Raw genomic sequence first — 25,043 nt, forward strand, 5'->3', positions numbered from 1 at the left:
AGAACTCATTCTTTTAGAAATGCCTACTAAAATTGTACTTTACAAGTTTAATCAATGGCTAAAATGTACAAGGTGAAAAGAAACTGACATCACAGATGGACACTGTAAGCAAGGAGTATTTTGGTGGTAAACCTAGTAACTTTGCATTGAAGCTTTTGGCATGTAAACTGGCCGCACTTGTTCCCATTCTTGGAATGACATTTTACTCGTGTATTGCCTGGCAAAGGCTAGTCTATATGTGTAGCTGTATTCAGAAACCATGTTGGTTCTCAAAAGCAAGGAGGACTGAAGTTGCTGTGCTGGCTGCCTTTTAGTGTCATCAAGAAGCACAACTCAGTTTAGAAGAGTTTGGTTTTGAGCCTCTTTTCTCCATCAAAGACAATGTGCATTTCAAAGGCTTCAAGTTACTGTTACAAGAGACTGAAACAGCACCATCTAGACGAGTTTCCATTAAGATAAGAAATACTTCTGTCAAACATAATGACTTACTTTCTGTTCTTTACTACCTGAGTTGAAGTATTTTTCCTGACTTATGATGCCGGAAGTCAGATCAGCATAGATTATGTGAGCTGTTGACTCTTTCTAAATGATAATTAACATTATCAAAGGTATGTTTTGTATTTCAAAATAGTAGGAGTATTAAAGAGGCAATGAGTGTTCTGTGGACTTGTCATGGTTTTAGAAATGCTTCAAGGTCGTGATGGCAATCTATGTTGGGAACACTCTGCTGTCATTCACAGCTTAGTATATACAACTGTGTATGCATCAGCACAGTTGTAAGAATGGGAAATAATGCTCTGGTTCAAAGAGAAACCGTATGACAGGTAGCCACAGGAAACCTTTTTTTCCTGCACTGAGATGTTCTATCTCAGGGGCTTATCACCAGGCACCCTGCAAAAAGGAGTGCCTGACTCATACTGCCTGATATGAGAGAAAAAGGGAGAAAACTGTTAGAGCATGTTGTAACTTTTATTACAGAAGCAATGCAAACTTGGGCAGCGGGCAAAGAGGTAAACACTACAGAATATTACTTTTTCATTACACATTTTTCAGTTCTAAGACTATCCTAGTTCCCCAAGACAGTAGAATTGGTAAGCATTTAATCAGCTGTTATAGTCAATTGACTTTGAGGCGATACCAGGGGATGTATTTCTCTCTTGAAACTCTCTCTGTTTAAATTTTACAGTACAATTTCCTCTTTATGACTAATCATTATTAATTGCACACCACAGTCAGTGCTTTAACTGCCATAGAAACCCTGTCCTTAGGCCACACAGAAGCAAGATCCACTTCCATGATTTGTATATTACTTAAACACTCTGGCATAACTGTATTGAGCAAGCATTTCCTCACCTTCTCTAACTGGGGCTATTAGAGAGAGTAGGCAACATTCAGAAACAGATGGAAGAGAAGAAAATGGTAACAGTGGTGTTTGTTAGAGAACCAGGTGGAGTGGAGCAGCTACCAGAAGTCAGCAACGCGCGGGGTAATTACGTGTAGGTGGAGCTGTAGGAGTGGTGTGGATGACAACAACTGTAGTCAGTTGTAATGAAAAGCAGATGCAGCTATTAAAATCGATGCATCTAGTAAATTGACACAAATGCTTGACAGGTTTTATATTTTTTGCTACAGGCTTTGGTATTTCTGTTCCTTAATATGAACTTCTTTATCCTAATATATGAAATTTAGCTAACTAATGATACATTAGCTTCCTGAAATTAGCGTGAGAAAGCAGAGGATCCTTCCACATCACGTTGCAAATTGTGACAGAACATAGCTGAACTCCCCTCCTTCAAACTGGAAAGAATAAAAGTCTGCAGAAGGCTTTTTCAGCTGCAGAAGCTGACAACTTTCTGTAGCTTCCTGTCACAGATGCTATAGATGATGCTCCCACTACTGTCCTTGGTCTGCTTTTGAGCTCGTGCTGAAGGAAATATATATATTCCATAAGAGACACCTGAGGCCTAGGTATGCCAGTGTGATTCCTCACACTTTTTTCTTCAGTATTAAAATTACAGAACATATATTTCACATAGTTTTTCACTTGCAAATGAAACCTTGATATTATAGTGTCAGGTAACTTTCTCGTACTAGGAAAGAAATTAAATTTTTTGATCTATTTGTGTGGCATGTACAGCGCTACAATCTCAAGTTACAAACAAAGGAAATACCAGCCTTGCCCTTCTGAATAGAAAATTTCTTCAGGAACTAATTCTGTGAACCAACTAAATGTACTTTCCTTGGAAGAGTAAGGCACAAACTTGCAAAGTTACCAAAGACAACATGATTCCTAGCAAAACTGTGCTACCAAATAAGTGCATCCAACCCTTCTTCAGCAGCTGTCTGAGCGCCATACACTTGTTACCCAGAGATGTTACGATCATTATGAGCACCCTGTTCTCCATCTGTGCCCTAGCTGTGACAAATCTACAATTAGATTTGTAAACCTACGGTATTTCAAAATGCAAAATTTTACTTGAGTAGTTCGTAAAATCTATACTATAAAAATAGTTGTAGTCAGACTACAAGAACAAACTAGCCAAAGAATGACCTATTTTTTTAAAAGCACTAGGGACGCGAAATCTGTTGCTTTTATACTATAAATAATGGCAAAGTTGTGTCACTTTCTTCAGAATGTGGGTAGTATTAATTAGCTGATTTCTACCAATCAGTCAATTATAACAAATCTCTGAATTTACTTCATTGAGGAATGTATTAAATGACAATTCAGAAGCAAAAATGCACGCTTTTAGCCTGGCACTGACAGTTGAGCCCTGTCACAAACAGAAACACAAGAAAACAGAAGCATATGTGTCTTTACAAGTTGTCTTCCTCCTTCCATAGTGTAGTAAATGGTGCTTTAGACACAAGCATTCCTTTCTCACCCCCAATTGTTTAACTTCCATAGAAGGGCTAATAGACAATGGAGGGAAAAGTAAGAAACAAAAGAAAACAAACAAAATACTGTCCAAATGGATTCCTTTGGGTAGGATCAATTAAACAATGTTTGATAATCTCTGGAAAACGTAGTCCCTAACAAAACAGTATGTTCTTATGGTGTACTAGATGAATTTAAGAAAATACGCTCCTTGCCAATCTGACACATAACACACACATTTGTGTGGTTCACTTACTATCAATCACCCTGATTTTTCTAGGAGTACAAGAAAACTAGGTCAGAGGTTCAGCCTTACTTTTAAAGTACAAGAGCTCCAGAATTACAAATAGATTGTAAGAATCTAGTTGTTATAATTGTACTTAAAATTGAAATTATAACAGTTTGACCCATCAGTATGTCAACGGAAAGATTAATCTGATGTAAATAGGAAAGCAAAGGAATGCAAGCTAGGTTACATAAGCAGCTAGTGGAAGCAATACAATTAATTCCTTTGACTACATCCTTCTTTCTCTATTGCTCTTCATCCCTGAGGTTCATCAGTCGTCTTTGTCACATCCTGTTTAAACTGGATAGAATGGCTATCTGTTAAATGCTCTCAAAGTATTTTTTTTTGTAGGCTTGCACCATGGCTTGCAAGACAGAGCTTCAGCATGGTTGCCATGCTGACATGGCTGCAGTATAAGTAGTAAATAGTAATTCATAAAGTGTAAATCTTTTGAGGAAAAATTATTCTAGTGACTTCAAGTCTTACAGAAGCAAATCATCAAAATCAACAACCTATTTTGCATAATTATGTTCCTCTGAAACTGACTCCAAGTAGATGGTATTGATACACTTTAATGAAGAATACTTGACTACTGAAGAACTCGGAGCACAAGAATAGCTGAATCTGCCTCTGTGCAAATAGGCACTTTCTTCCCTTTTAAACTTTTGTTAAACTTTTAAAACTTTTGTATTAATGTAGTTAAATTATTTAGTCTAGGTATGTGATTTCTGTTTAGGCATGGGGATGTATGTATATGCTTGAGAAAATTTAAACAAGGTCAACATAAATGAGCATCTGTGTCAGACAAAGAGCAAACAAGCTGTGCTATGAATTAATGTTTTCACTCCTGCTTGGGTGATGGTTGAGGCTTTTAAAACAAAAATATTGTTCTGACAAGCTAAATGACTGCAAAGGTCTCTCAGGCTCTAATGACCTATGAGGGGCTTTTTTTCCTCTTGGAAACAGCACGTACCAATCTGTCTATGCAACAAAGTGCTGGAACATGCTGTCTACCTTCAATACCATATGGCTAAATATTGTATTAAAAGTTATGCTGCAGACGAACACAGGCTATTCCAGACAAAGACTTGTAGACAGCATAATACACTGAGCTGGTTGCCATGTGTAGTAATTTAGAAAGTAAATTCAGAAGGCAAACCAAAGCCATTTTAAGTTGAGCATGTGGTACAGCTAACACAGAAGATCATTGTATGATTTTTAGATCTGACCCTAATGACTCCTTCTGCAGATTAAAAAATCCAGGTTTTTACAGAGTCACAGAATAATACACATTTTAGGAGATTTCATCTCCAATTTACTTACCTAGTGTTTACTTTCCTTTTTTTTAGTTCATCCTGCATCACAGAACACTCCTGTTGAGATTACAAGAATATGGAATTCATATAAGCAACATCAGAAATTCACTGGCTACCAATGTCCTGTTACAAATCATTAAACTTGTATTTTGATACATACCATAAACACTAATGCTAAGCCATTATTTTTTCAATTACTGAAGCTATAGAGCAAAGGTTAGGTCATCCTTTGCTGAGCAAAATGACACAAGTACAGAGGAAAAAAATAGTTTGTGTTCTGTTTCTGAACAAAACAGCAGCTTAAGCACATGCTGAAACTAAGTGGCCTTTTATGTTGTTTGATGGCTCCAATTATAAGGATAAGGTCCCATGCGCAGTCTTTTTTTTTTGTCTTTTTTTTTTTTTTCCTAAAACCTCCTAACCCAAGACTTAGGTAACAAACACACATGAGTGATGGTAATATGCAATCAACTGTTTTTACTGAGGTTACTTTAATATCTAGATATTTTTTTAAAAGACATATTTGCCTACACACATATGTATTTATTTATATATTTACATATCTATATTTAAATGTGTCCTAGTATACTAACCTACTTAATAAACATGTATTTGTACGTGTTTTTGTATATTTGTATGTTTTCATCCTTTGGACCAATATAGAACACAACAGAAATGGGTGTTTCTATACCAAAAATCCCTCCTGACAGACAGCTTTCATCTCCTAAACAAGCGATAAAGCAAGAGGAATACAATATAGCAAACAGTGTGGTGATGCTCAAGGTGCATGATAGCACAGTTTATCCCCCTGTCTAAGCTACTAAGCTACTCTGCAGCCTGATACTATAGCATGTTAAACACTGTGATGAGTGCTCTAGCAGTCTAGAGCAGGTTAAAACCCTATGCTCTTCCTTCCATATGCTCTTCAGAATAAGAGGAAAACAATCATTTTGTAAACTGAGTTGAATCTTGCAAACCTCAACTCTGTAAAGGCAGCTGACACATTCCTCTGATATGGCTAAGGAAGGGTATTAAAGACCATCAAAATCTAATAATAACACGAAGATCAGTAATAAATTACTCAAGCCTATGCCTAACCATGACATTTTAAATGTACACAGAAGATTCTGTTTCTGAGAAATAGAACAGGAAACATGGCTGGGACTGCCATGTCTTAGGTCGTTGTCACAGAAGTTTCTCTTACAGGGATGCTCATAATGGCAATAAAGGACATTTGTGTTTTCCATTTGTGGTAGAAACCTTCTATTGATTGCAGTGTGTTAATAGAGCATCACCCAGCTACCTGCTGGTTTCTGACAGAAACAACCTCCCTACTTGCCTAATACACAGTGGATGTCAGACTTTTTTTTCAGTGACCACCAGACTCTCGAACTGTGTTGCCAGAGAAGTTACAACCCTATAAAAAGGAAAAAAAATAGAATGAACTCTAAATGAACAACAGAAGAACTCTCATATTTTGGAAGTTTGCAGTACTAAACAGCTTACTGGTTTTGCAGCAACATTTTAAAAACTAAAACAAAAGAATATTTGCTGACTGATAAACCTATTATAAGTTAAATGTTCTAACCCTGTCTTACAGTTTTTTGTTCCATGTATTTCTGTGTCAAGATCTCTCATAAATTTTTCCCTCAAAGTTTTTTTTCTGCATTTTTTCCCAGTCTGCTCATAGTAAGCACCTTCCCAGTGGTTACATGACATATTTACATATATGTCTTTTAGCATAGGACTATTGCAAAAATAATGTATGGCCACACAGTAACATTTTTGCCTAATCAAGAGGATCGGATTTCAGTCTTCATTCTCTGTCTTCCTGTAAATGTAATCTATAAAATAAAACCATCACTAAATAATTAACACAAAAAACAGTCTGTGCAATGCACTGCGTTACTGTGCATGAAAATCCTCACCAGTCTGAGTTTGTTGGGGTTTTTTAATCTTTATAGCAATCAACAGTGACTGTGCACCTTTTTCTGGGCCTAAGATGAGCATTTATTGCTGTGATATTTCACTTTGACTAAAACACTGGTCTAGTCTTCTCTAACAAATAACTTCATTAAACTTGGAATATTCTTCTTTAAGTACCAAACCTTTTGAACAGTTTTTTTGGGGTGCTGCACTTTTTACAAGCACAACTGAAAGTCTGTAACAGATTTTGTAAAAATTGGTCAGTGAAGCTGGGAAAGTGAGCTAGAAAACACAAGCAGCATGTACTGAGTTCCCTGAGAGATGACAGGAGTACCCCTTTCCCTACTAGTATCCGTCATCATGACACAATTGGCAGTGTGTCCTTTCCCCACTTGTATCTCAGCTGCAGATCTTCTACCCACAAAAATTATTTTCATCACTTTGTCTATGTTGATGGCCAAGTAGACGCCACCCCTCGGACGTTCTGATAAAGCACTTGCCTGCAAACAGCATTTGTGACCATGACTGGTAGGTTGTTATTTCTCTGGATGTTCTCAGGATGAAGGGTCCTGCATGCTCCCACAGTTTCTGATCTGCGTGGCAGGGAGTTCTGCTCTGCGGGACAGCATCAACAAGAATTCAAGATGTATCATCTTCCCTCTCTATTACAAACAAAACTGGACCATCTGAGAATGCTACGGCACATTTAGCATTTCTGAGAACATGCCCATTTATTCTAGCATGCGAGTGTGGCTCTAGGAATGTAATTTTACAGCCTGTTTCTGAAAAAATCTATGTCCATAAAGTAAATTAACAGTTGTTTCTGGCTCAGTCCAAGCCTGTAAAAAAATTCCTCTTTAGACCATGCCATAAAACAATCTTCTCCTCGAAAATATTCCAAACTCAACTTGACAAGGCCATGAGCAATCCATTCCAACTTTGAAGCTGGCCCTGCTTGCAGAAGGGGTTTGAACCAGGTGAGCTCCAGAAGTCCTTTCCAAGCAAAATTATTTAGTGATTCTAATGACAAATAGTAGCTCACCCAGCACTACTAACTCCCAAACCTAGTTATGATCATTTAAATGACAAAATAGTTAATATTTTTCTGTGAAGTTTTCAACACGGATATCTAGCTAAGAAGCTTATTCTACAATTACATCTGCTGATACAAACCCAACTGCTGAAGAGTCCCCACTGCCTCAGCACAGTTTCTTCCCATGGTAAGGCAGGATATTAAACCTTGCATTAGACGCTTGTAGCAGGATTAAAGAAAGGTTGGTATGTCTTGATCAACTCAACTTCAGCCTAGTAAAGAAGCAATTTATACCTAGTAAGGTGGGAAGAAGCTGTAGGAGGGGAAGTTGTTTTATTTTCAGGGTTTGGTTGCCTCTGATTTCACAGGGATGTTATTCTGCAACCCAATGGGTCCCTACCCATCCTACAGGTCTACTTAAAAAAAAAGCCTGACAGGACACTAAATATGTTAGGACAGGGTAACCTTAACAGGACTCGCTATGAAATTTCAGTAACAGAAAAAAAAAAAATAATCACATGACTTGCTCCTTTTCATATTTAAGCAGAACAATAGATGTCCCAGCCTACCCAAAGCAGCAGCACAACCCTGTCAGCACCAGTATGGCAGCGGCCTCTGCGTACACCACCCACCAGGAGAGCCGGCCTACGGAGCAGACGGCATCCTGCTTGTGGTACGGGCCTCCAGCTCAGGTCCCGGGGCCTCGGGGTGTGCGCCCACACCAAGCTGGATGTCTTGGAAACTTTTTCCAGAAGCCCTTAGTGGTCACTTATCTCAGAAAAAGGAGTGACAGGCCAGGGAGTGTCACAGAATCACCAAGTCATTAAGGTTGGAAAATTCCTTTAAGATCATCACTGTGCAGTAGCCACAGTTACATGTGCAGTATAAATACTGAGAAACCAGAAATAAAGGGAATCGATCGATCTGTCACTCAGGGAAGTGCTCCCATCCTAGTCTATTTGCCAGTGTTCAAAGGAACGTTCATTCGCACATGAAGTCCCTCCTCAGCCGATGTTAATGCCGATGTGAGAAGCCATTTGATAAAATAATTCACATACTGCATACAGGATTGAAATCAGGGCCTCAACAGGGGCTCTGCTGAGGTGTTTGGGGTTTGTCTGGGTTTTCCGGTGAGGTGGCAAGCGGCAGCACTGCCCTTGGGGTTATGTCGCTTGCCCTTGGGGTTATGTCAAGACAGCACAGCAGTGCACGGCCTCCAGTTCCCCAGTCACCCTGCCCCCATGGCGACGGTTATGCCGCCGAGACGTCCCGACCGGCGCCGAGCGACCACCTGTGACTGCCGCCCCCTCCCCCTCCCCTCAGCGCAGCCCCGCCCCCACAGGGCGAGGCGACGACCTCCAGCGCCTCAAACACCGCGGGTCCAACCGCGGGCATTGCGGTTCCGCCTACCAGCGGGCCGGCAGGGAGGGGGGCGAAGCCTCCCCCACAGGGTTGGTAGTGGTACGCTCCGCCGACGGAGCTGAGTTCCCGCCTTGAGGTCGCGCGCGCGCGCCGGCTCTTCTCAGCTAGCTGTGGTGGAGGGCGGTCGGGTTAGGTGGCCGGGTCTTGGCCGTACCCGGAGCGCTGTTGTCCTGCTCCGTCTGTCGGTTATGCCCCCGCACTGAGGAGTGTTCTGTGCCCCCGAGACTGTGGGAGGTTCCTACCTGGACCCAGGGCACTTCCTGTAGACAAACTGCAGAGGTGGGAGAGGGTCGCAAGGACTCGGTGGGCGTCGTCCGTGGGGATTGCAGTGGTGGCGCTGGTGCCTGGGTCCTGTTGCGGTTGTCTGTGAAATCAGGTGAGGAGATGGGCCTCACCCCTCTTGTGGGTGCCACTTGGGAGGTGATAATTTTGATCTGCAAGCCATGTTTTAAATGTGCTCAGGATCGAAAGAGTGAGTGTTTGAATCCAAAGTAAGGTTCTAGTCAATGCATCTCTCAGGTACTGATCTCAAAGAAAGGTGGAGTTCAGCAAAACGATGAGACTGTCTGAAGTGCCTGTTACTAATTACTATGTTCAGTTGAGGTATGCAGTTAAAAATCGATATCTACTGATTTTACTGTGGTTATAAATAGTTTCCACTGGTATATGAAGCAAAAACAAAACCTTAAATTCCAAAATCAAATCATCAGCTACAATGCATGGATGGCAAGACGTTAAAGATTAAATAAAGGTGTCAGTTTTATGACAGTCAAAAATACATTTTAAATCTTTAGTTTTCCCCCTAGTGCAGTAAGTATCGTAGTTCAAAACAGGGGTGGGAGGCTTAACATAAATGCTTTGGAAGACATATGTAATATTAATAGACACAAAAATGAAAGTGATGAGTTTTCCTGCTGGAAAAATGCACCATTAATAATACAACATAATTATTTTTAATTTACTATTTCAGTTCAGCAGGAGTTTTATTCCCAGTGGCACTGTTGCCTAATGCAGCCAAGTGCTGAGCACATCCTGTCGTCTGAGAAAACAAATGATGCCATGGAATAAGGAAACACATAAAGCAGCACACAACATGGCAGCTCCCTGAACTCCCATCCTCAGTCAAAATTTAGAGAGTAAACCACAGTTTTAAAAGCATGATGAAAAGAAACAGTGATTGACAAACAGATAAGATACTGCCCGTGATAAGGAGTGGAAAGATCAGGGCTTGGCATTCATAGGTTTTAGGTTTTCAACGAATAGAATATTAAGATATGTAATTGATTTACAAAATTTAATGTTCTGAATAAATACTTTAAACTCCATTTTGACAGATCATTGCATTGTTGTAACAGAAGTCATTAAGATTGCTAACTTAGTAAAATATCACTAATTTAACTTAGAAGCATTAGTTCTTTAATGTTACATATATCCTTAAAAATTGTTGAATTAAAAAAAAGTTAATTAGCTTTAGCTAATGGATTAGTTTAGGCCTTCTGAGGAAACAGTGGGTACAAGAGAAAAATTAGTATTAAACACAGAACCAATATCTTTAACTGCTTTGGTAAGAAAGTTACATACATGTAAAGACTCGTAAATATTGAATGACTGAGAAAATAATTGTTATGTAATTTTGGTTCCTGCTTAGTAGTTGTTCATTTACATATCTGTTTCTACCTAACTTCACTGTAAGTATTTCTGACAGAAACCTATTCAGTTTCTGGGTAGTGCACGCTTTCTAACTTCTGGTTCATCTCTATCATGGCAATTTTTGTTATATGTGAAAACACATTTCATATCTTACCACATATAAGTAATGATTATGTCTGAAATACATGGTTCATCTGGTATTGGATTTTTTGTTTTCATGGAGCCTGTTGTTCAGAGATAGTTTCAGTATTTTTGGAAGTATTCGTATTGTGTCTTTCAGTTCCATACTGCAAATGTATGTTGAAGATTCTGTAAGTAGAATTTCTACTAAAAATAGGAATTGTGTTAATAATCTGGAATTATATGGGTGCTTTTCAAAATACTGTCTTTTTACTCACACGGTAAAGTTTATGTGCTGCAGTGTCTCATCACTGAAAGCCTGAGTAGTTTTAGAGCATCTACACAGGTAAAAAGTCTAGATCCTGCATTAATGTGTGCCTGGTAAAATCTCATTTACTTAAGTAACATTTTTTAAATTAATCAAACTTAACAAAATTTCATTTGTTGCCTCTAAAATACACACAGTAGAGAATGAGTAATTGTTTCAACTGATTGAATTTCCTACGCCTTAAAGAAGAGGAGAGGAAGACCAGTCTGTTTTAGCAGCATATCTAAAGAGAAATTAGTCATATGATTTAAAAGCATCCTATGTGCAGACCACTAATATATTAAAGTAAAATTGGGTCATTGTATCTATGGAAGTCTATTCAGGTTTATTTTTTAACTGCAGCAAAAAATTCCACATTCAACTATATCATCTAATGGTTTGACAGATTTTGCATGGGCTTTCTGGCATTCATTGTGTTTCCTAGAAATGCAAAATCTTAGGTTGGTTGAAATTTAGCTTCACATGCAAAAATAGTTTTAATTAAAAAAGGAAGTGTTCTTTGTTCTGCTTACATTTGTGCATATCAAATCTTTCGGCATAGTATGAATGAGAAATATATGAATTCATAGATCTATTTTTTTTATATACCGTGACAACTGGATTATACAGTCCAGAAGTAAATGAATCACAACCATGAAGAAACTATGAAGAAAATCAGTGTGGTGAACCTTGATAAACTTTTAGATAACTTTTCAGAGATAGAAAAGGTAAGCGAAGAAGGTAAAAAATGTTGAAACTACTGTCTATAAATATTTTGTGACATTTTAATAAGCTTTTCAAGTGAAAATTTCTTCTAAGTGGTATCAGCTTATTAATATGCCTTGTAATACCAACTTTGTTTGGAAAGTGTTTGTATTGATGGTATCGCAAAGTGTTATGAGTGACTTCTGTGGAGTTGGAGAAGCCTTTGTTTCTGTACTAGAATTTTAATGGTTCTGACACCAATTTTGGCTTCTCAGGAAAAGCATGGAAGTGTCCCTTTGTATCAGAAACTGCTGTTGCAGATAACAGTATTATACAACTTTGATGCACAATTTGCAGAAATTGTTCCTTGTTCTAGAAAAATGTCACTGCCATAGCAGGAGCACCTGTTCTTATGTTCCATATGCATTGAGATCTCTTTGTTTTATATATACGTCAGTTCTTAAAAGGTTGATCCATGGACGAAAATCAGTACTGTGTTTCTTTTTAGACCCACATTGGCCAGCTCTCTGGTGATTGATCCTGATCAGTAAATCTATACTCAAGATAAAATAAAAGGGTCACCTGAAGTAAATTTAGCATTTCTTCTTGAAAAAACATTTAACAATTCCTATTCACACCCATTACACATGTTGGTACTCAGCAAGGGCATTGCAAAGCAGTGGAAAGAACCTTGCTCATGATTGATCCAGACTGTGGACTACATAACTGAGATAAACCAGTTTATAACCAGTGGTGTAAGTTAGCATTTTTAGTTCTGCAGGGTAAACTATCAATAGCACAGGCTTTCAAGTATAGCATCGTTCTTCTGTATAATGGATTTAAAAATTAGATCAAAAGGTATTAATATAACTTCAGTCTTTTTCCACTTTTCTAGAAAATATCAGAAATTAATGAAGCAAATAACCTACTGGTTCTTCAGCTGGAAAAACATAACAGGTTGTTAACATTAAGCCAATCAAAGGAGGAATCAGTAAAAGAAGGTAAGTTTTTTTAAAAAAAAAATAATATGGGTTTTGCATATATTCAGGAAGTTCTGAGAAATATTTCCATTATTTTCAGTCATATAAAAAAAATAGCAAGGATAAGATAGTGTGTGAAAAACAGTAATGCTTAATCTTGGGTCATGTAATGGGATCCATCTCATTTGCATAAACCAGATAACTTTATAATGCACAAACATATTTTAAGAACTGCATTAAAGTAACTATTTTCCAGTTGATGTTAATACCCATTCATTTTAAGAGACTGAGTGCATGCAGTACTTACGAAAGAAGAACTGCATCCAGCTTTGGAGCCCTCAGCACAGGAAAGACATGGATCTGTTGGAGCGGGTCCAGAGGAGGCCACAACAATGATCAGAGGGATGGAACACCTCTCCTATGAGGACAGGCTGAGAGAGTTGGGGTTGTTTAGCCTGGAGAAGAGAAGGCTCTGGGGATACCTCCTTGCAGCCTTCCAGTCCTTAAAGGGGTCTTAGAAAAATGATGGGGACAGACTTTTTAGCAGGGCCTGTTGCAAGAGGACAAAGGGTAATGGTTTTAATGTAAAAGAGGGCAGATTGAGACTAGATCTAAGGAAGAAATTTTTCACAATGAGGGTGGTGAAACACTGGCACAGTTTTCCCGGAGAGGTCGTAGATGCCCCATCCCTGGACACATTGAAGGTCAGGTTGGATGGGTCTCTGAGCAACCTGATCTAGTTGCAGATGTTGGTTGGTATAGATGACCTTTAAGGTCCCTTCCAACCCGAACTATTCTATGATTCTGTGATTAAACAACGTGACAGCCCATTTTGTGTTTATAATGTTTTATAAACACAAAACGTTTTATCTCAGTGCCATTTCCAACTCAGTTATAAAGTGTAAGGAATAGCACATAATCCTTCAAGGTTAAGTTCAGTTAAGCTGATACCACTGTTGTAAGTTTATTCCATAGGCTGCACTTGTGTTACTGTCAGCTTTAATGTGATCTGAATTTTGGTCATATTTCTTTTGCTTTGTATAGCAGATGTCATTGTGGTGTTAAATAGTTTTGAATAGTAATAATGGTTTATATTAATATTACAAGGATTCAAACTGTTCAGTGGAAGCTAAATAATGAAATGGCATTTACTGTTTTAGAGATGGGAATTTTAAGGCTCTGCATCATAAAAAAGTTGCCAACTAAAGGAGGAATTAAAGACAAAACTATTACATTAAGATTTTTGTTTGTTTTAGAAGTACGTCTTTTCAGATGGGTATTTGAAAAGAGAAATAATCTCTAGTACTTAGCCTAGATTTGTGGTTGCTTATTTTTCTGTAGTCAGTAGAATGGCTCAAAGGTGCAACTTTTTGTAGAAGTTTGGTCTCTGACAAGTCAACTTGCTAAAAGTTAGGGAACAGGGTAGGAATACACTTTGTTTCATGCTGGAGTGAGATTGTCAGTCGGTTTCACCTAGGTCTTCGCTGGGACTTAAATAATTTAATGTAATCCAAAATTAATTGTAAAAGTTATTGAGTGAATGAATTTTGCTAATGATACTAATCTATGCAGTTACACCAAGAATTTCATGATACAGAATGACAAGTGATAAAAAGGGGAGATGAAAACCAGTAGCAATGCATATGGCAGGCATTTTATATAAACAGTGGTTGGCTCTGGTTAACTGCTTCTCAGGAAAGAGATCTTGGTGTCTTTCTGGACAGTTCTCTGAAAATACCGGTAATCAAAGAAGCAAATACAGTCATAGGCATGATTATGGAAGAAATAGAGAAACATACACCATGTTCCTGTAAAGTATGTGATTTTCATGTAATGTTCTGGTCCCCACATTTCAAAGTAGACATACCAGTAGCAGAAAAGATAACAGAGAAGTAGGCAAGATTTGGTATTGTCAGGGAGGAGCAAGGGACAGGGAATTGGGAACCAATCATGTAACAAGGCCTACAGACGTAGGGGCTTCACCAGCCAAGACCCACTCCCACCATACCCATGCAGGGCTGGCCCAGTGAGGGCTGCCAGCGTCAGCCAAAAAGTCCACATTACCTTACAAGTACATAGTGATGGAGTAGGTCCAAGGTCAAGACAGGAGATTGAGTCAGGATCAGATCCAGAAATGGTAACAAGGGCCAGACATGGTCTACTGATCACTAGCAGGTCTATAGTGATGAGGCAGGTCTGAAATCAAGCCAGGAAGCCACTCCCTAGGTCATGACCAGAGTCTAGGTCTGCACGATATATGGCTGTAACACAGCTGCAGCGTAGCTCAAGGTAGGCCAAGGGCAAAGGCCTCATCTTAAAAGCCCTCCCCAAGGGAAGGAGGGGCAGCCATTTCTGAGTCTTCTTCCAGCTTTCTTCAAACAGCTTTTTTTCAAGGTCACCAGCTGTACTCTTTCTAAATTGGCCTAGAGCCCAGACAAACACCCAGGAGGTGGGTGGGGGAGAATGCATTTGGGGCCCTCAGATGTTTGGTTACAATTTTGTAACATCTGAAGAAAGACTTAAGTTGACTGGAAACTTCTCAGCTTGAAGAGAAAGAATAGAGCTGGTATGACTCACAGCTGTAAAATTATGAATGGCATAGAGAAAGTGACTCAGGAATGAAAATCGACTGTTTAATAAGAGAACTAGATGGAAATCAAACTTGTTGACTGATTTAAAGCAAATAAAATTAGGAACTTTTTCATGTGTTACAAACTAAAGTTGTTAAAGCAGTTCCACAGAAGCTTGGGGATAACAGAAGTACAGAACAGTTAAAAAAGATTAGAAAAATTGATGTAACAAAACTTAACAAATCTGTTAAACACAGAGTACCTCTCACTCAGGTCTCCCTTATTTTTGTGTTTGGGAAGCTGAAAGGGTAGTGATTATCCAGCTTTTTTCCCTCTTTCCTGAAGTATCTTCTGCTGGGTGTTGTGAAGTCTGACAGTGAACTGGATGGAACTTTGGTCTGACTCAGAGCCATTTGTTTCTCTATTAAGCACAAAAGACAATGCAGGACAGTAACTCAGAAAGAGATCAAGAGGCTTCATTATTGACAAAAACAGAGAGGAGGGGGTTTCTATGAAATAGACTTAAAAAAGGGAAAGGAAAAGGTGGACAAAAATAAGAAATTTTTCTTACCATAAAACCTATGGGATAAAAGATAGCAGAGAAAGTGAAAGAGACAACTCAGGAAATCAGAGCAGCTGTGATGACTGCAACAGTGACTGTGGAAGTAGAGTGGACTGAAAACAGATGAAAGTCGGAAGAGAGATTTGAGCTTTGTAAATAGTAGTGCCTCACTTCAATGAGACGAGTGCAATGATTTGAGGAGATAGTTATGCTGATATAACTGAAGAGAATGACCTCTGGAGCTGTTTTGAAACACATGATAGAAAAAAAACATGTGGATGGCAGAAGTCCAAGTAAAAATACCAGAGCAATCAGCATGAAATATGAACTAAAGTTTTAGCAGCGGAGTTAGTCAGAAAAAAACAAATCTGCATAATACTGAAGTCATGGTAGTTGTACAAATTAGTACAGATATCGATAGGAGGCAGAACTGTTGGAAGCCGATAATAATGGTCAATGAGTAAGTGAGATTGCAGAGCTGTTAGTACCAGTAATGACAAAAGTGAAAAGCGGGAACTTGGAACAGTGTGGGACATGCAAGAGGTGGCTCTGAAAGCTACTTGATGTTAAGGAAGTAAAAGGTAAATGAGAGATGCCAAAGGGATGGAATATATTTAGAAATTTAAGCAGTTATCATGGCTGTTCTGTTAGATTGACGTGCTTACCAATAAGGTAAATACAAGTATCATGGCATGAAGTGCTTATATGTTTATATTTTTAAACTGTATTCATTAATGCTGACCAGAAAGCAGAGTTTCACAAAACATCTTGGGCAGCAAATTGCCATTATCTGCAGTGGACGCTGTCAGAGGAACCTTCAGATACACAGTTACCATGTTACTGGAAATCAGCAGTGTCTGTAAGATTAAAAGTATGTCAAAAGTACATTACGGTTGGTGTAGTGATTGTAAGTTACTGTAAGTATGTAATGTTACTAAAGAAATTTGCTTTTTCTTTTTGAAATGAATAGAAATGGTCTTTGCACCTTTATCAAATTCACCTGCAATATTGACCCTTCAGAAGGGGTAACAGCATACTGTGTATTCAGAGTCAGAGCACTGAAAATGTTGCATCTCTAGTTCAGTTCTGTGTGAAACCTTTTTGAAAGTCAAAGCACTGTGGGCTTAAAAAAACAATTTTTATCATTGATGGGGTTATAGAAGTATCCTGTGCAACACTGGAGAAGATGCAAGGGACCAAATGTAGCCTTGATATTTCCATTCTTACTCTGGCAACAGTTATCCTAGCAGACTGTATTGGGTCTGGCTGAGATGGAGTTAGTTTTCCCCATAGCAGCCCTCATAGTGCTGTGGTGGGTACTGGTAGCTGGAACAGTGTTGATAACACACCAGTGTTTTGTCTACTGCTGGGCAGTGCTGGCACAGCATCAAGGCTGCCTCTCCAACATTCTCTCCTCCCTCCCCCCCAGTAGGCTGGGGGTGGCCAAGATCTTGGGAGGGGACACAGCCAGGACAGTTGACCCAAACTGGCAAGGGGATATTCTATACCATATTGTCATCTCAGCAATAAAAGTGAAGAGAAAGCCGGGGAAGGGGGGGCATTCGTTTTTTCTGCTGTTTGTCTTCAGGAGCAACTGCTGTGCGTATTGAAGCCCTGCTTCCTGGGAAGTGGCTGAGCATCACCTGCTGATGGGAAGTAGAGAGTAAATTTTTTATTTTCTTTTGCTTCTGTGCGCAGCCTTTGCTTTCTGCTTATTAAACTGCCTTTACCTTGACCCACATGATTGGTTATTTTTTTCCATCCTAATTTCTCCTGCCCCATCCTGGCTGAGGAGGGGAGTGATAGAGCAGCTTGGTGGCACCTGTCGTCCCGCCAGTGTCAAGCCACTACACAGACTCTATTTGTGAGAATGGCTTTTGTACAGTGATATTGCCAACTGTGGCTTGGAATAAAAGATTTCTCCTAGCCTTATGTCCCAAGCTGCTTCCCAGAACCCAGCTCAGTCACATTTTCTGAAAGTATCACTTAGAAGAGTCAGTCCAAAGGCAACTGAAATTGCTGGGTTTGGATGGCTCTGTCAATTTCTTGATGAACCAGTGCCAATACCAATCTTTATGTATATTCTCAAGTTGAAGACCATTCTCAAGTTTGTCCTATGACAAATTTAACACAAAAGCAAGTTAATTTACAGGATATGTAAACAACTCAGCCTTAGAATGTAAGGCTTATAGGTAGACCACAAAGCAGTTCACAGAACAGCTAAGGAAAAAAGATGAGAGACCACGTGCTGGTGAATTGTTCACATATGATTCCAGGTGAACATGCTGCTTACAGCAGAGGAGCAGAGAGAAAGAGCACTATGGAAGGAAGTGCTGCTGTTCCACCTACCCTGAAGGGTTTGTGGCTTCTAGTGGTGGTGGGATGGAGGAAGTGGAATTTTATCCTGGCTGAAAAATTTTGTTAGTATTAGAAACAGAAAATAGGAATAGCATTTCACACCCTTAGAAATCTCCAACAAGTGTGAGAACCTGAGGGCTCCTTAACATCCTTGATTGCCGGAAGTCTCTCTCTAGAACTGTTAAGATAAAAGAAGATTAGGAAGTCTGAAGGAAATGCAAAGGAAGAAAGAAAACTTCTAAAACTCAGGGGAGAGAGGAGCGTGAAACTCTTGAACCAAAGATAAGGTGGGAAAAGATGAGCAACTGGGCAAGGGTATACATGTTCTGAAAGATCATAAATAAGCTTTGTTTTGTTATGTTTGTTGCTAAACAAAGGTGAGATTCAGTTTGTTTAGTGTAAATCATTGCAGATCCACTTAAGACAGATGCAAGTCTGGCACTCTTTGTTTTCTGCTCCTAAACCTTTTCTGTGATGACTAAATGGTTGTGGTACAGGCTACAATTCTGCAATAGATTCTAAAATCTACTGCAGTTTTTAAAAAGAAAGCAATCACATTATTGTCTATGGAACACTTAAGGTGGCTCTATTTAGCATCTTCAGGACTGCATATTTTTTGACAGTGTTTCAAAGGTGTTTAAGGGAAAAAGTGATTGATGTAATTACCCTATTAAAAAAAAAAAGCCAGTAGCTTCAATTATAAATGCAGATGGAAGGAACTGCAGTAAATGATAGACATTAAACATGGAAAAAGAGCACTTAACGCTGTTCAGTCTTTCTGCATGTAGGGAGTATTCTTTACAGGGAAGGAACTACACAGAATCCGTAACAGATGGTATACCAGTGATCCACAAAGCTGCTACCAGTTAGCAAAATTTTGCTTTTTCTTCCTTAAAGTAGGCAAGCAAAACTTGTGGGTTCCCAGCAATTTTTTCCAGTCACAACTGTAATTACATAAGGTATTTGCCAAGATACATCCTTTAAAGATAAGAAAGACAAGCAGATATTCTTGGCACTGGACAAAACAGTGGCTTGCACAGTTAAATAGCTGTGATTCATTGCAAGAGTAGCTGCTGGCCTATTGCTACTCAAATGCGTAGATGTCTTTCCAATTTGTGCATGAATTACAAGCACTTGGGTTTATTTCCCTCCATTTTCAAATGGGAGAAAATTTGTAGTAGAACTAGTTGGTACAAATGGCTACACTAACCTAGTGCTTCTGACGTTGAATAGGATTTTTCCACAAATGCTTTTGATCCAGTATAGGAATTGAGGGCAGTCAATGTTTCTGTGCTGCTTGTGCTCCCTCTGCTGTTTTTTGGAAGCATGGAATGGGAGAATGCAGCTGGCTAACGTACTTGGCTGCATGAAAGTTGGACTTAGTGGAAGAAGAGACTAACGGTCAAGAAGATTGAGGGGAAAACTGAATCCCTGAGCTGGGATCTTAATTCATCATCCTGACTCTATTATTTGTCATGTAGTCTTTAATTATATGATCTACTGTTTTCAACAGTGCATTGGTTTTACGAGATGAGTAACTGTATTTAGCATACTTTATCTGTTGGGGAAAGTAAAAGCCACTTAAGAAATGCAGTGGTACTCTGGAAATAAAGGTTTTAAGAGTAAGCAATCTCAGTTTTAGTGTCCCCAGTCTGTGAATGTTTTGTAACTTTACTGATAAGGTTATAAGGAACATAGGGGATAAAAATAGTATTTAATGAAAACCAGATGTTATATTACAGGCAGTCCATATGGTGTTCAAATATTAAAAATACAATTAAAAATAAGATTATGAAACACAAATATGTACAATGATAACAAGTTGCATGTACATATCTACACACACATGATTATTTTGTTTAAAATGACATAATGGGGACATAGTAGCATATTCTGAATCTAAGTTCATGTTGAAACACAAGATGAATGTTAATATGCAATAAAAAGGGGGTGAGAACTGCAATGAGTGGATACTGTTGATCTTGTTAAAAAGAATCTTGGCAAAAATGTCAGGAAAGTAAGCCTCCATTTCATTAATTACATCAAATTGCTGGAATGCTGATATGGAAAACTTCCATTATTCCCCACAAAACAGTAACATCTGGCTAGAAATAAAAATGTGATAGTTTTACGAAATTGTTTGCATTGCTTGATAAAATTGTTTTTAACCTATTATCAAACTAGAAGTTAAAATTAAGCAGTAACTAATAATAATCTGAGTTATTTCTATAGTCAGTAAGAAGACTTAGACTAGTATTTAATCCAGATGACTATAAAATATTTGAGAAAAGATTACAAACAAAATAGAAAATTAAAATTGTGAAGAAATTATTTTAAAATATTGGCTTTTTAATTTCTTTTAGAATGTGCTACTCTACAGAATGTGATAAAGGGTCTAACACAAACCATTGAAAACCAGTGCAACATGAAAGGTAAAAGCAAAAATGTTCTTACGTATACACTGTACTGTACTGTAATTTACCATGAGCAGGCATTTGATTTTTTTTGTTTATATTTACTGTTTTTTTCAGAGAGAGAAACTCATTGGCAGCCAAACAGAAAGGAAAAAATATCTAACATCAATCTTGCATAGATTTTGGTGGTCTATATGCTTAATGAATGTCTATTGCTATTATCCTACTTAGAATCCACATGTAAAAGAAGTTCTGCCTCAGTGAGGTTTTTTAATCAATAGTTGGGCTTTAAATTTTTTTCAGCATAGCACAGGCAACTTTACAAAAAGTGAGACAGTAACATTCAACTGTTGGACTGTAGGTTTTTCACTTTGTCAAACTAAAGAGTCTTAATCCTCAGTGTAATGTTATTGAAATGTGGCCGTTATCCATAAATACTTGACAATTACTCATTGCTATTTTAAAATAAAATATGTAAATATTTGCTATAACTTTATAGAACAGTTTAGCTGTGTACCATGTAGTTAATTTTATACCCGTTGTATGTTCAAGGTATGTTAGCATAAATATTAATAAACCTCTAAAAATTAGAAGCATGGCTGCTTTTAGTACTCAGAGTGACTTTTAATAATTAAAAAAAGCATTATCTGCTTTTTCTAGATTTTTATTTTGAGTTACTACTTTCTAGTTTTGGGGAAACAAGTACATAAAAAGTTGCATCTTCCAATTTGAAACTGTTGTAGCCATGATAGTAATATTTTATTTTCTGAGCCAAAGAACTTTGCATTTAGATTTTCATGAATGCATCAGTTATCAGAAGGCTAAGGACAGTTCAAAGCAGTAAGAGCAGGCAAATATTATGATTAAACTATGAATTTTCTTGTTAAAAAAATGGATACAGATTATGTAGTTCTGTAAATGATGATTATCATGTCTACAAAAAAGTTAAAGTTCATACAAGTCAAAACATGAAAGTGATTTCCTTATTCTGCTTTCATGCCAATAATGCTGTCAAAGTGTACTTTTTAGTGTATCAGATAGTTTTTTATTTACATAGATGAAAATGACAGACTGAAGGGTACCATCCACATCTTGGAAGAGAAATTAAAGGCTTGTGAACAGGTACGTCACAAATGATCATTCTTTAGGTAGGGGAATAATACTTCATCTCTATTATAGCAGTTCATACATCTTCTTTATCAAGGATAAAACAAGTACTGAATTATAGAGTACTGTACATTTTTACGTGACTGTATTGCTTTGCAGAAGGCTAAAAGCACAGAAACCTTCATTTTTATGAAGCTTTTTACATTTTCAGGAATATAAAGATCAGATTGAGAAACTTGTGACAGAAATTAAAAACAAAGAGGAAGACCACAAATTAGAAATAACACAGTTGAATTGTGATATAAGAAAAAAACGTAAGTCCACTGAAGACTGAATGCTAGAGCATTGGGTAAAGCATTTTGTAATCAGTAGGAGCTATACTTCATCTAGGGTAAGTGCAAGTTCCGCTTCTTAGTAGAAACATATGAAAGCTAGAAGTGGACGGTAACTGAATGTTATCTTTGCTCAAGAGAGTAGACAGTGGCAGCAAAGCAACAGTACAGCAACACAGGACGAGCAGAAATTCCCAAACAGGTAGAACAGACACTGGGAACTTGGACCTAAAAATGTGAAGGAATGAAATTTTGGGTTCAGTGTTGACTGGAAAATTGCTTTGAACTGTAAGCTAGACTGCTGTTAAGAGTGTTCCATCTATACTCCGGAGAGGAGGATATTAGTTTCATAAATAAATAATACTTCAACAAGAAAAAAAGGATTTCCATTTAAATTTTTTTTCATTACTGGCATAGCTTTGAAGAGTAGCATTTCTTGGTCATCCACTTAGATGAAAAAAGCCAGACAAGTCTTTGTAAAATATGATGTTTCTTTAAAGAGACTCCATCTTACTGGGATGGGACAGGTTGGTTTTCACATAGTTTTAAAGTATGGTTTTTGCTTGCATAAAATTGTTACCTGTGAAATATTGACCTGCTGTTCAAGAAGTTTTAATAGTTGGGAAATTATGTTACTTTTCCATCTAAACAACTTTTATAATCATATTTGGTGTTACTGCGTTACTAGTTGAAGTAAAAGAAGTGGAGTATAGAGAACAGAAAGAGAAAAAAGATCTGGAAATATTAGAACTAACTAGACAGCTGAAAATTCAAAATGAAGAGAAGCAGAATGAAATAATTAAACTGCAGATAGAGGTATGCATTACAAAGCTCAGTTAAAGATAATTGGACATTGGGTAAACTTAGAAGAGACTGTGTAGTGAAAAATGTTAATTAGTGCTTAACAAAATAATATGATGGAATCTAGGAAACTTAAAAAACGATTGTCTTTACAAAGATCAGTGGCATATGCTCTCTTCTATAATGGTATCTGAGTCGCTTCTGCTTAGGAATCGAGTTCCATCTGCTGTATAGAGGGACTGAACTTTGCTGTGTTCTAGTTTTAAATGAAATTATTTTGAAAATTTTGCTAGTTTTTGAGCTATAAAAGCATTAAAAATGTTTTCTGCCTTTTTTTTTTTTTTTTAATTTCTGAATGCTGGGAAGATGTATCATCTTTTATAAAATTCCAAGACCTTAGACTTCTAATTCTGCAGAGATTTGAGTCACATAATTCAACATGTATTTCATGGCTCAGGTTTTAAGCCACGCTCATTACAGAAACAATTAATGAAACAGTTCAAACCTTTCACATATCAAGAAAGAAATAAGGTGTGAAAGTATTTGGGCTGAGTTATCCTTGGAATGTGAGGGAGGGGTGATGGTTTCAGAGGTTTTTGCATCCTCTGCATTTTCTCGTCCTTTTGACTGTGGAGCATACAGATTTTTTCGAGTAGTCATCTTGTTCATCTATGTGTATTTGGTTTACTATATTTGTGCTGTTTACTTTTTGCAATCTTTTGAGGCTTTTTTTTAAAGAAACATAACTTGTAATTGCATTCTTTTTAAAATAAACTTAAGTACCTTCATTGATTAAATAGTAGATAAGCGTGCTATTATTACCTTCAGGTACAAAATCTAATTGTAAAAAAAGTGAAAATTATACTTCTATTATTTAACATACTTTTTTCACTGTTGGTTCTTAATGTTTTACCCTATCCTGGTTCTTTCAGTTCAATGCTAAACTAGCAAGAGTTCAGAATAAAACAGCAAGATCATTTTCAGATGCTTCTGTCTTGCCACAAAGTATCTATCGAAGGGTATGTGCTTTAATTGCTTGTCATCTGCAGATACTAAATCCTGTTACTGCCCGTTTCAAACAGCAGTTCTGCAACAAAACTTGGGGCATGGGGGAGTGGGTAGAGTGGCATTTCATGCCTTATGGGTCCATTTTACTTTCCCACACATCCCTCCCACCTCTAGACAACTACTTTCACATCTCTTTGCACTGATGTTGCTATAGCTGGGGTTCAACAAAAAAAAAAATGCCACATGTGAAATGGTTTTAGTACAGAATTGTTAACCTGGGAACTTAAGATAGAACAGACATAAATGATTGTGATATGTATTATGTATGTGCATTATTGGTTTTGTAGGCTTGGGACTTCAGGATGTCACAAAAATAGGGTTCCTGGGGAAGTCATCTTTGTAATTTTGTAATACAAAAGACTGAGAAGAATATTCTTAGAATATTTCTCATTAGTAATAGCATATTGTATTTTTACATAATTCTATGTGATGTTTAACAATTAAGCCTTTGCTTGCATTTTTACAGAAGCTGCAGCATCTCCAAGAGGAAAAAAACAATGAAATTGAAACTCTTCGAAACACTGTAAGAGACTTGGAGCAACGTCTTGGTAAAGGCCAAGACCTGCACTTCAAACGGAGGCGATTTTGAGTAAGTGTCATGAAGTACTTAAGTAGTGCATACAATGAGAAATAGAAACTGTATTTCAGACTGTGCACCTGAAAGTAAAAACAACATATGAAGAAATAGAGTATGTTTTATTGCAAACGCTGTTGTCAAATATTCTAAAGGCATGCATTCTGTGTATATTCAGGGCTACTTTCTTTGCTAATCAGCATTCACAATAAAAAGATTCAGGTTTTGTAGGAGTGATAATTTCCCTATTAAACCCTCATTAATTATGGTGTACACTTTCAAAGCAGTTTTCATTTCTTGAATATTCTCTTCTTCATCCAGGAATCCTTCAAACAACTATATTTTTACTTCAACTGAGTTAATGAAAGGTTAGGAATGCTAAGCTACAGCCAGAAAAGTTATACAAGTTTAAGTGGTATGTTATCTTACTAATCAATACAGATTTATCAAATTCAGCAGAAAACCAAGTTAAATTTGTTCTGCTCCTCCCTCTTTTTGATACTGATTCTGCATGAAGAGTTGTTAACACTGCTGTTCACTTTTAGCACAATCTTACTGATTTAGTGGGATTTTACAAGCTGTAGTAGTATGTATTAATGGACCCTCATACCGTATCTAAGCCACAAAATTTAAG

The 25,043-nt window shown here is 37.6% G+C and overlaps 1 protein-coding gene across 1 annotated transcript; it reads left to right on the forward strand.

Annotated features, from left to right (window-relative positions):
* Positions 1–11,603: 11,603 nt before the first annotated feature.
* CCDC152 (coiled-coil domain containing 152) lies at positions 11,604–24,424 on the forward strand (the record flags this gene model as incomplete). Its single annotated transcript, XM_082013531.1, has 8 exons — positions 11,604–11,666; positions 12,539–12,644; positions 20,477–20,545; positions 21,585–21,649; positions 21,846–21,948; positions 22,655–22,782; positions 23,700–23,786; positions 24,302–24,424. The coding sequence occupies 8 exons, from the start codon at positions 11,604–11,606 to the stop codon at positions 24,422–24,424; spliced, it is 744 nt and encodes a 247-aa protein (XP_081869657.1).
* Positions 24,425–25,043: the final 619 nt, after the last annotated feature.

Source organism: Phaethon aethereus (assembly GCF_964289735.1).
Source record: "Phaethon aethereus genome assembly, chromosome: Z".
Lineage (NCBI taxonomy): Eukaryota > Metazoa > Chordata > Aves > Phaethontiformes > Phaethontidae > Phaethon > Phaethon aethereus.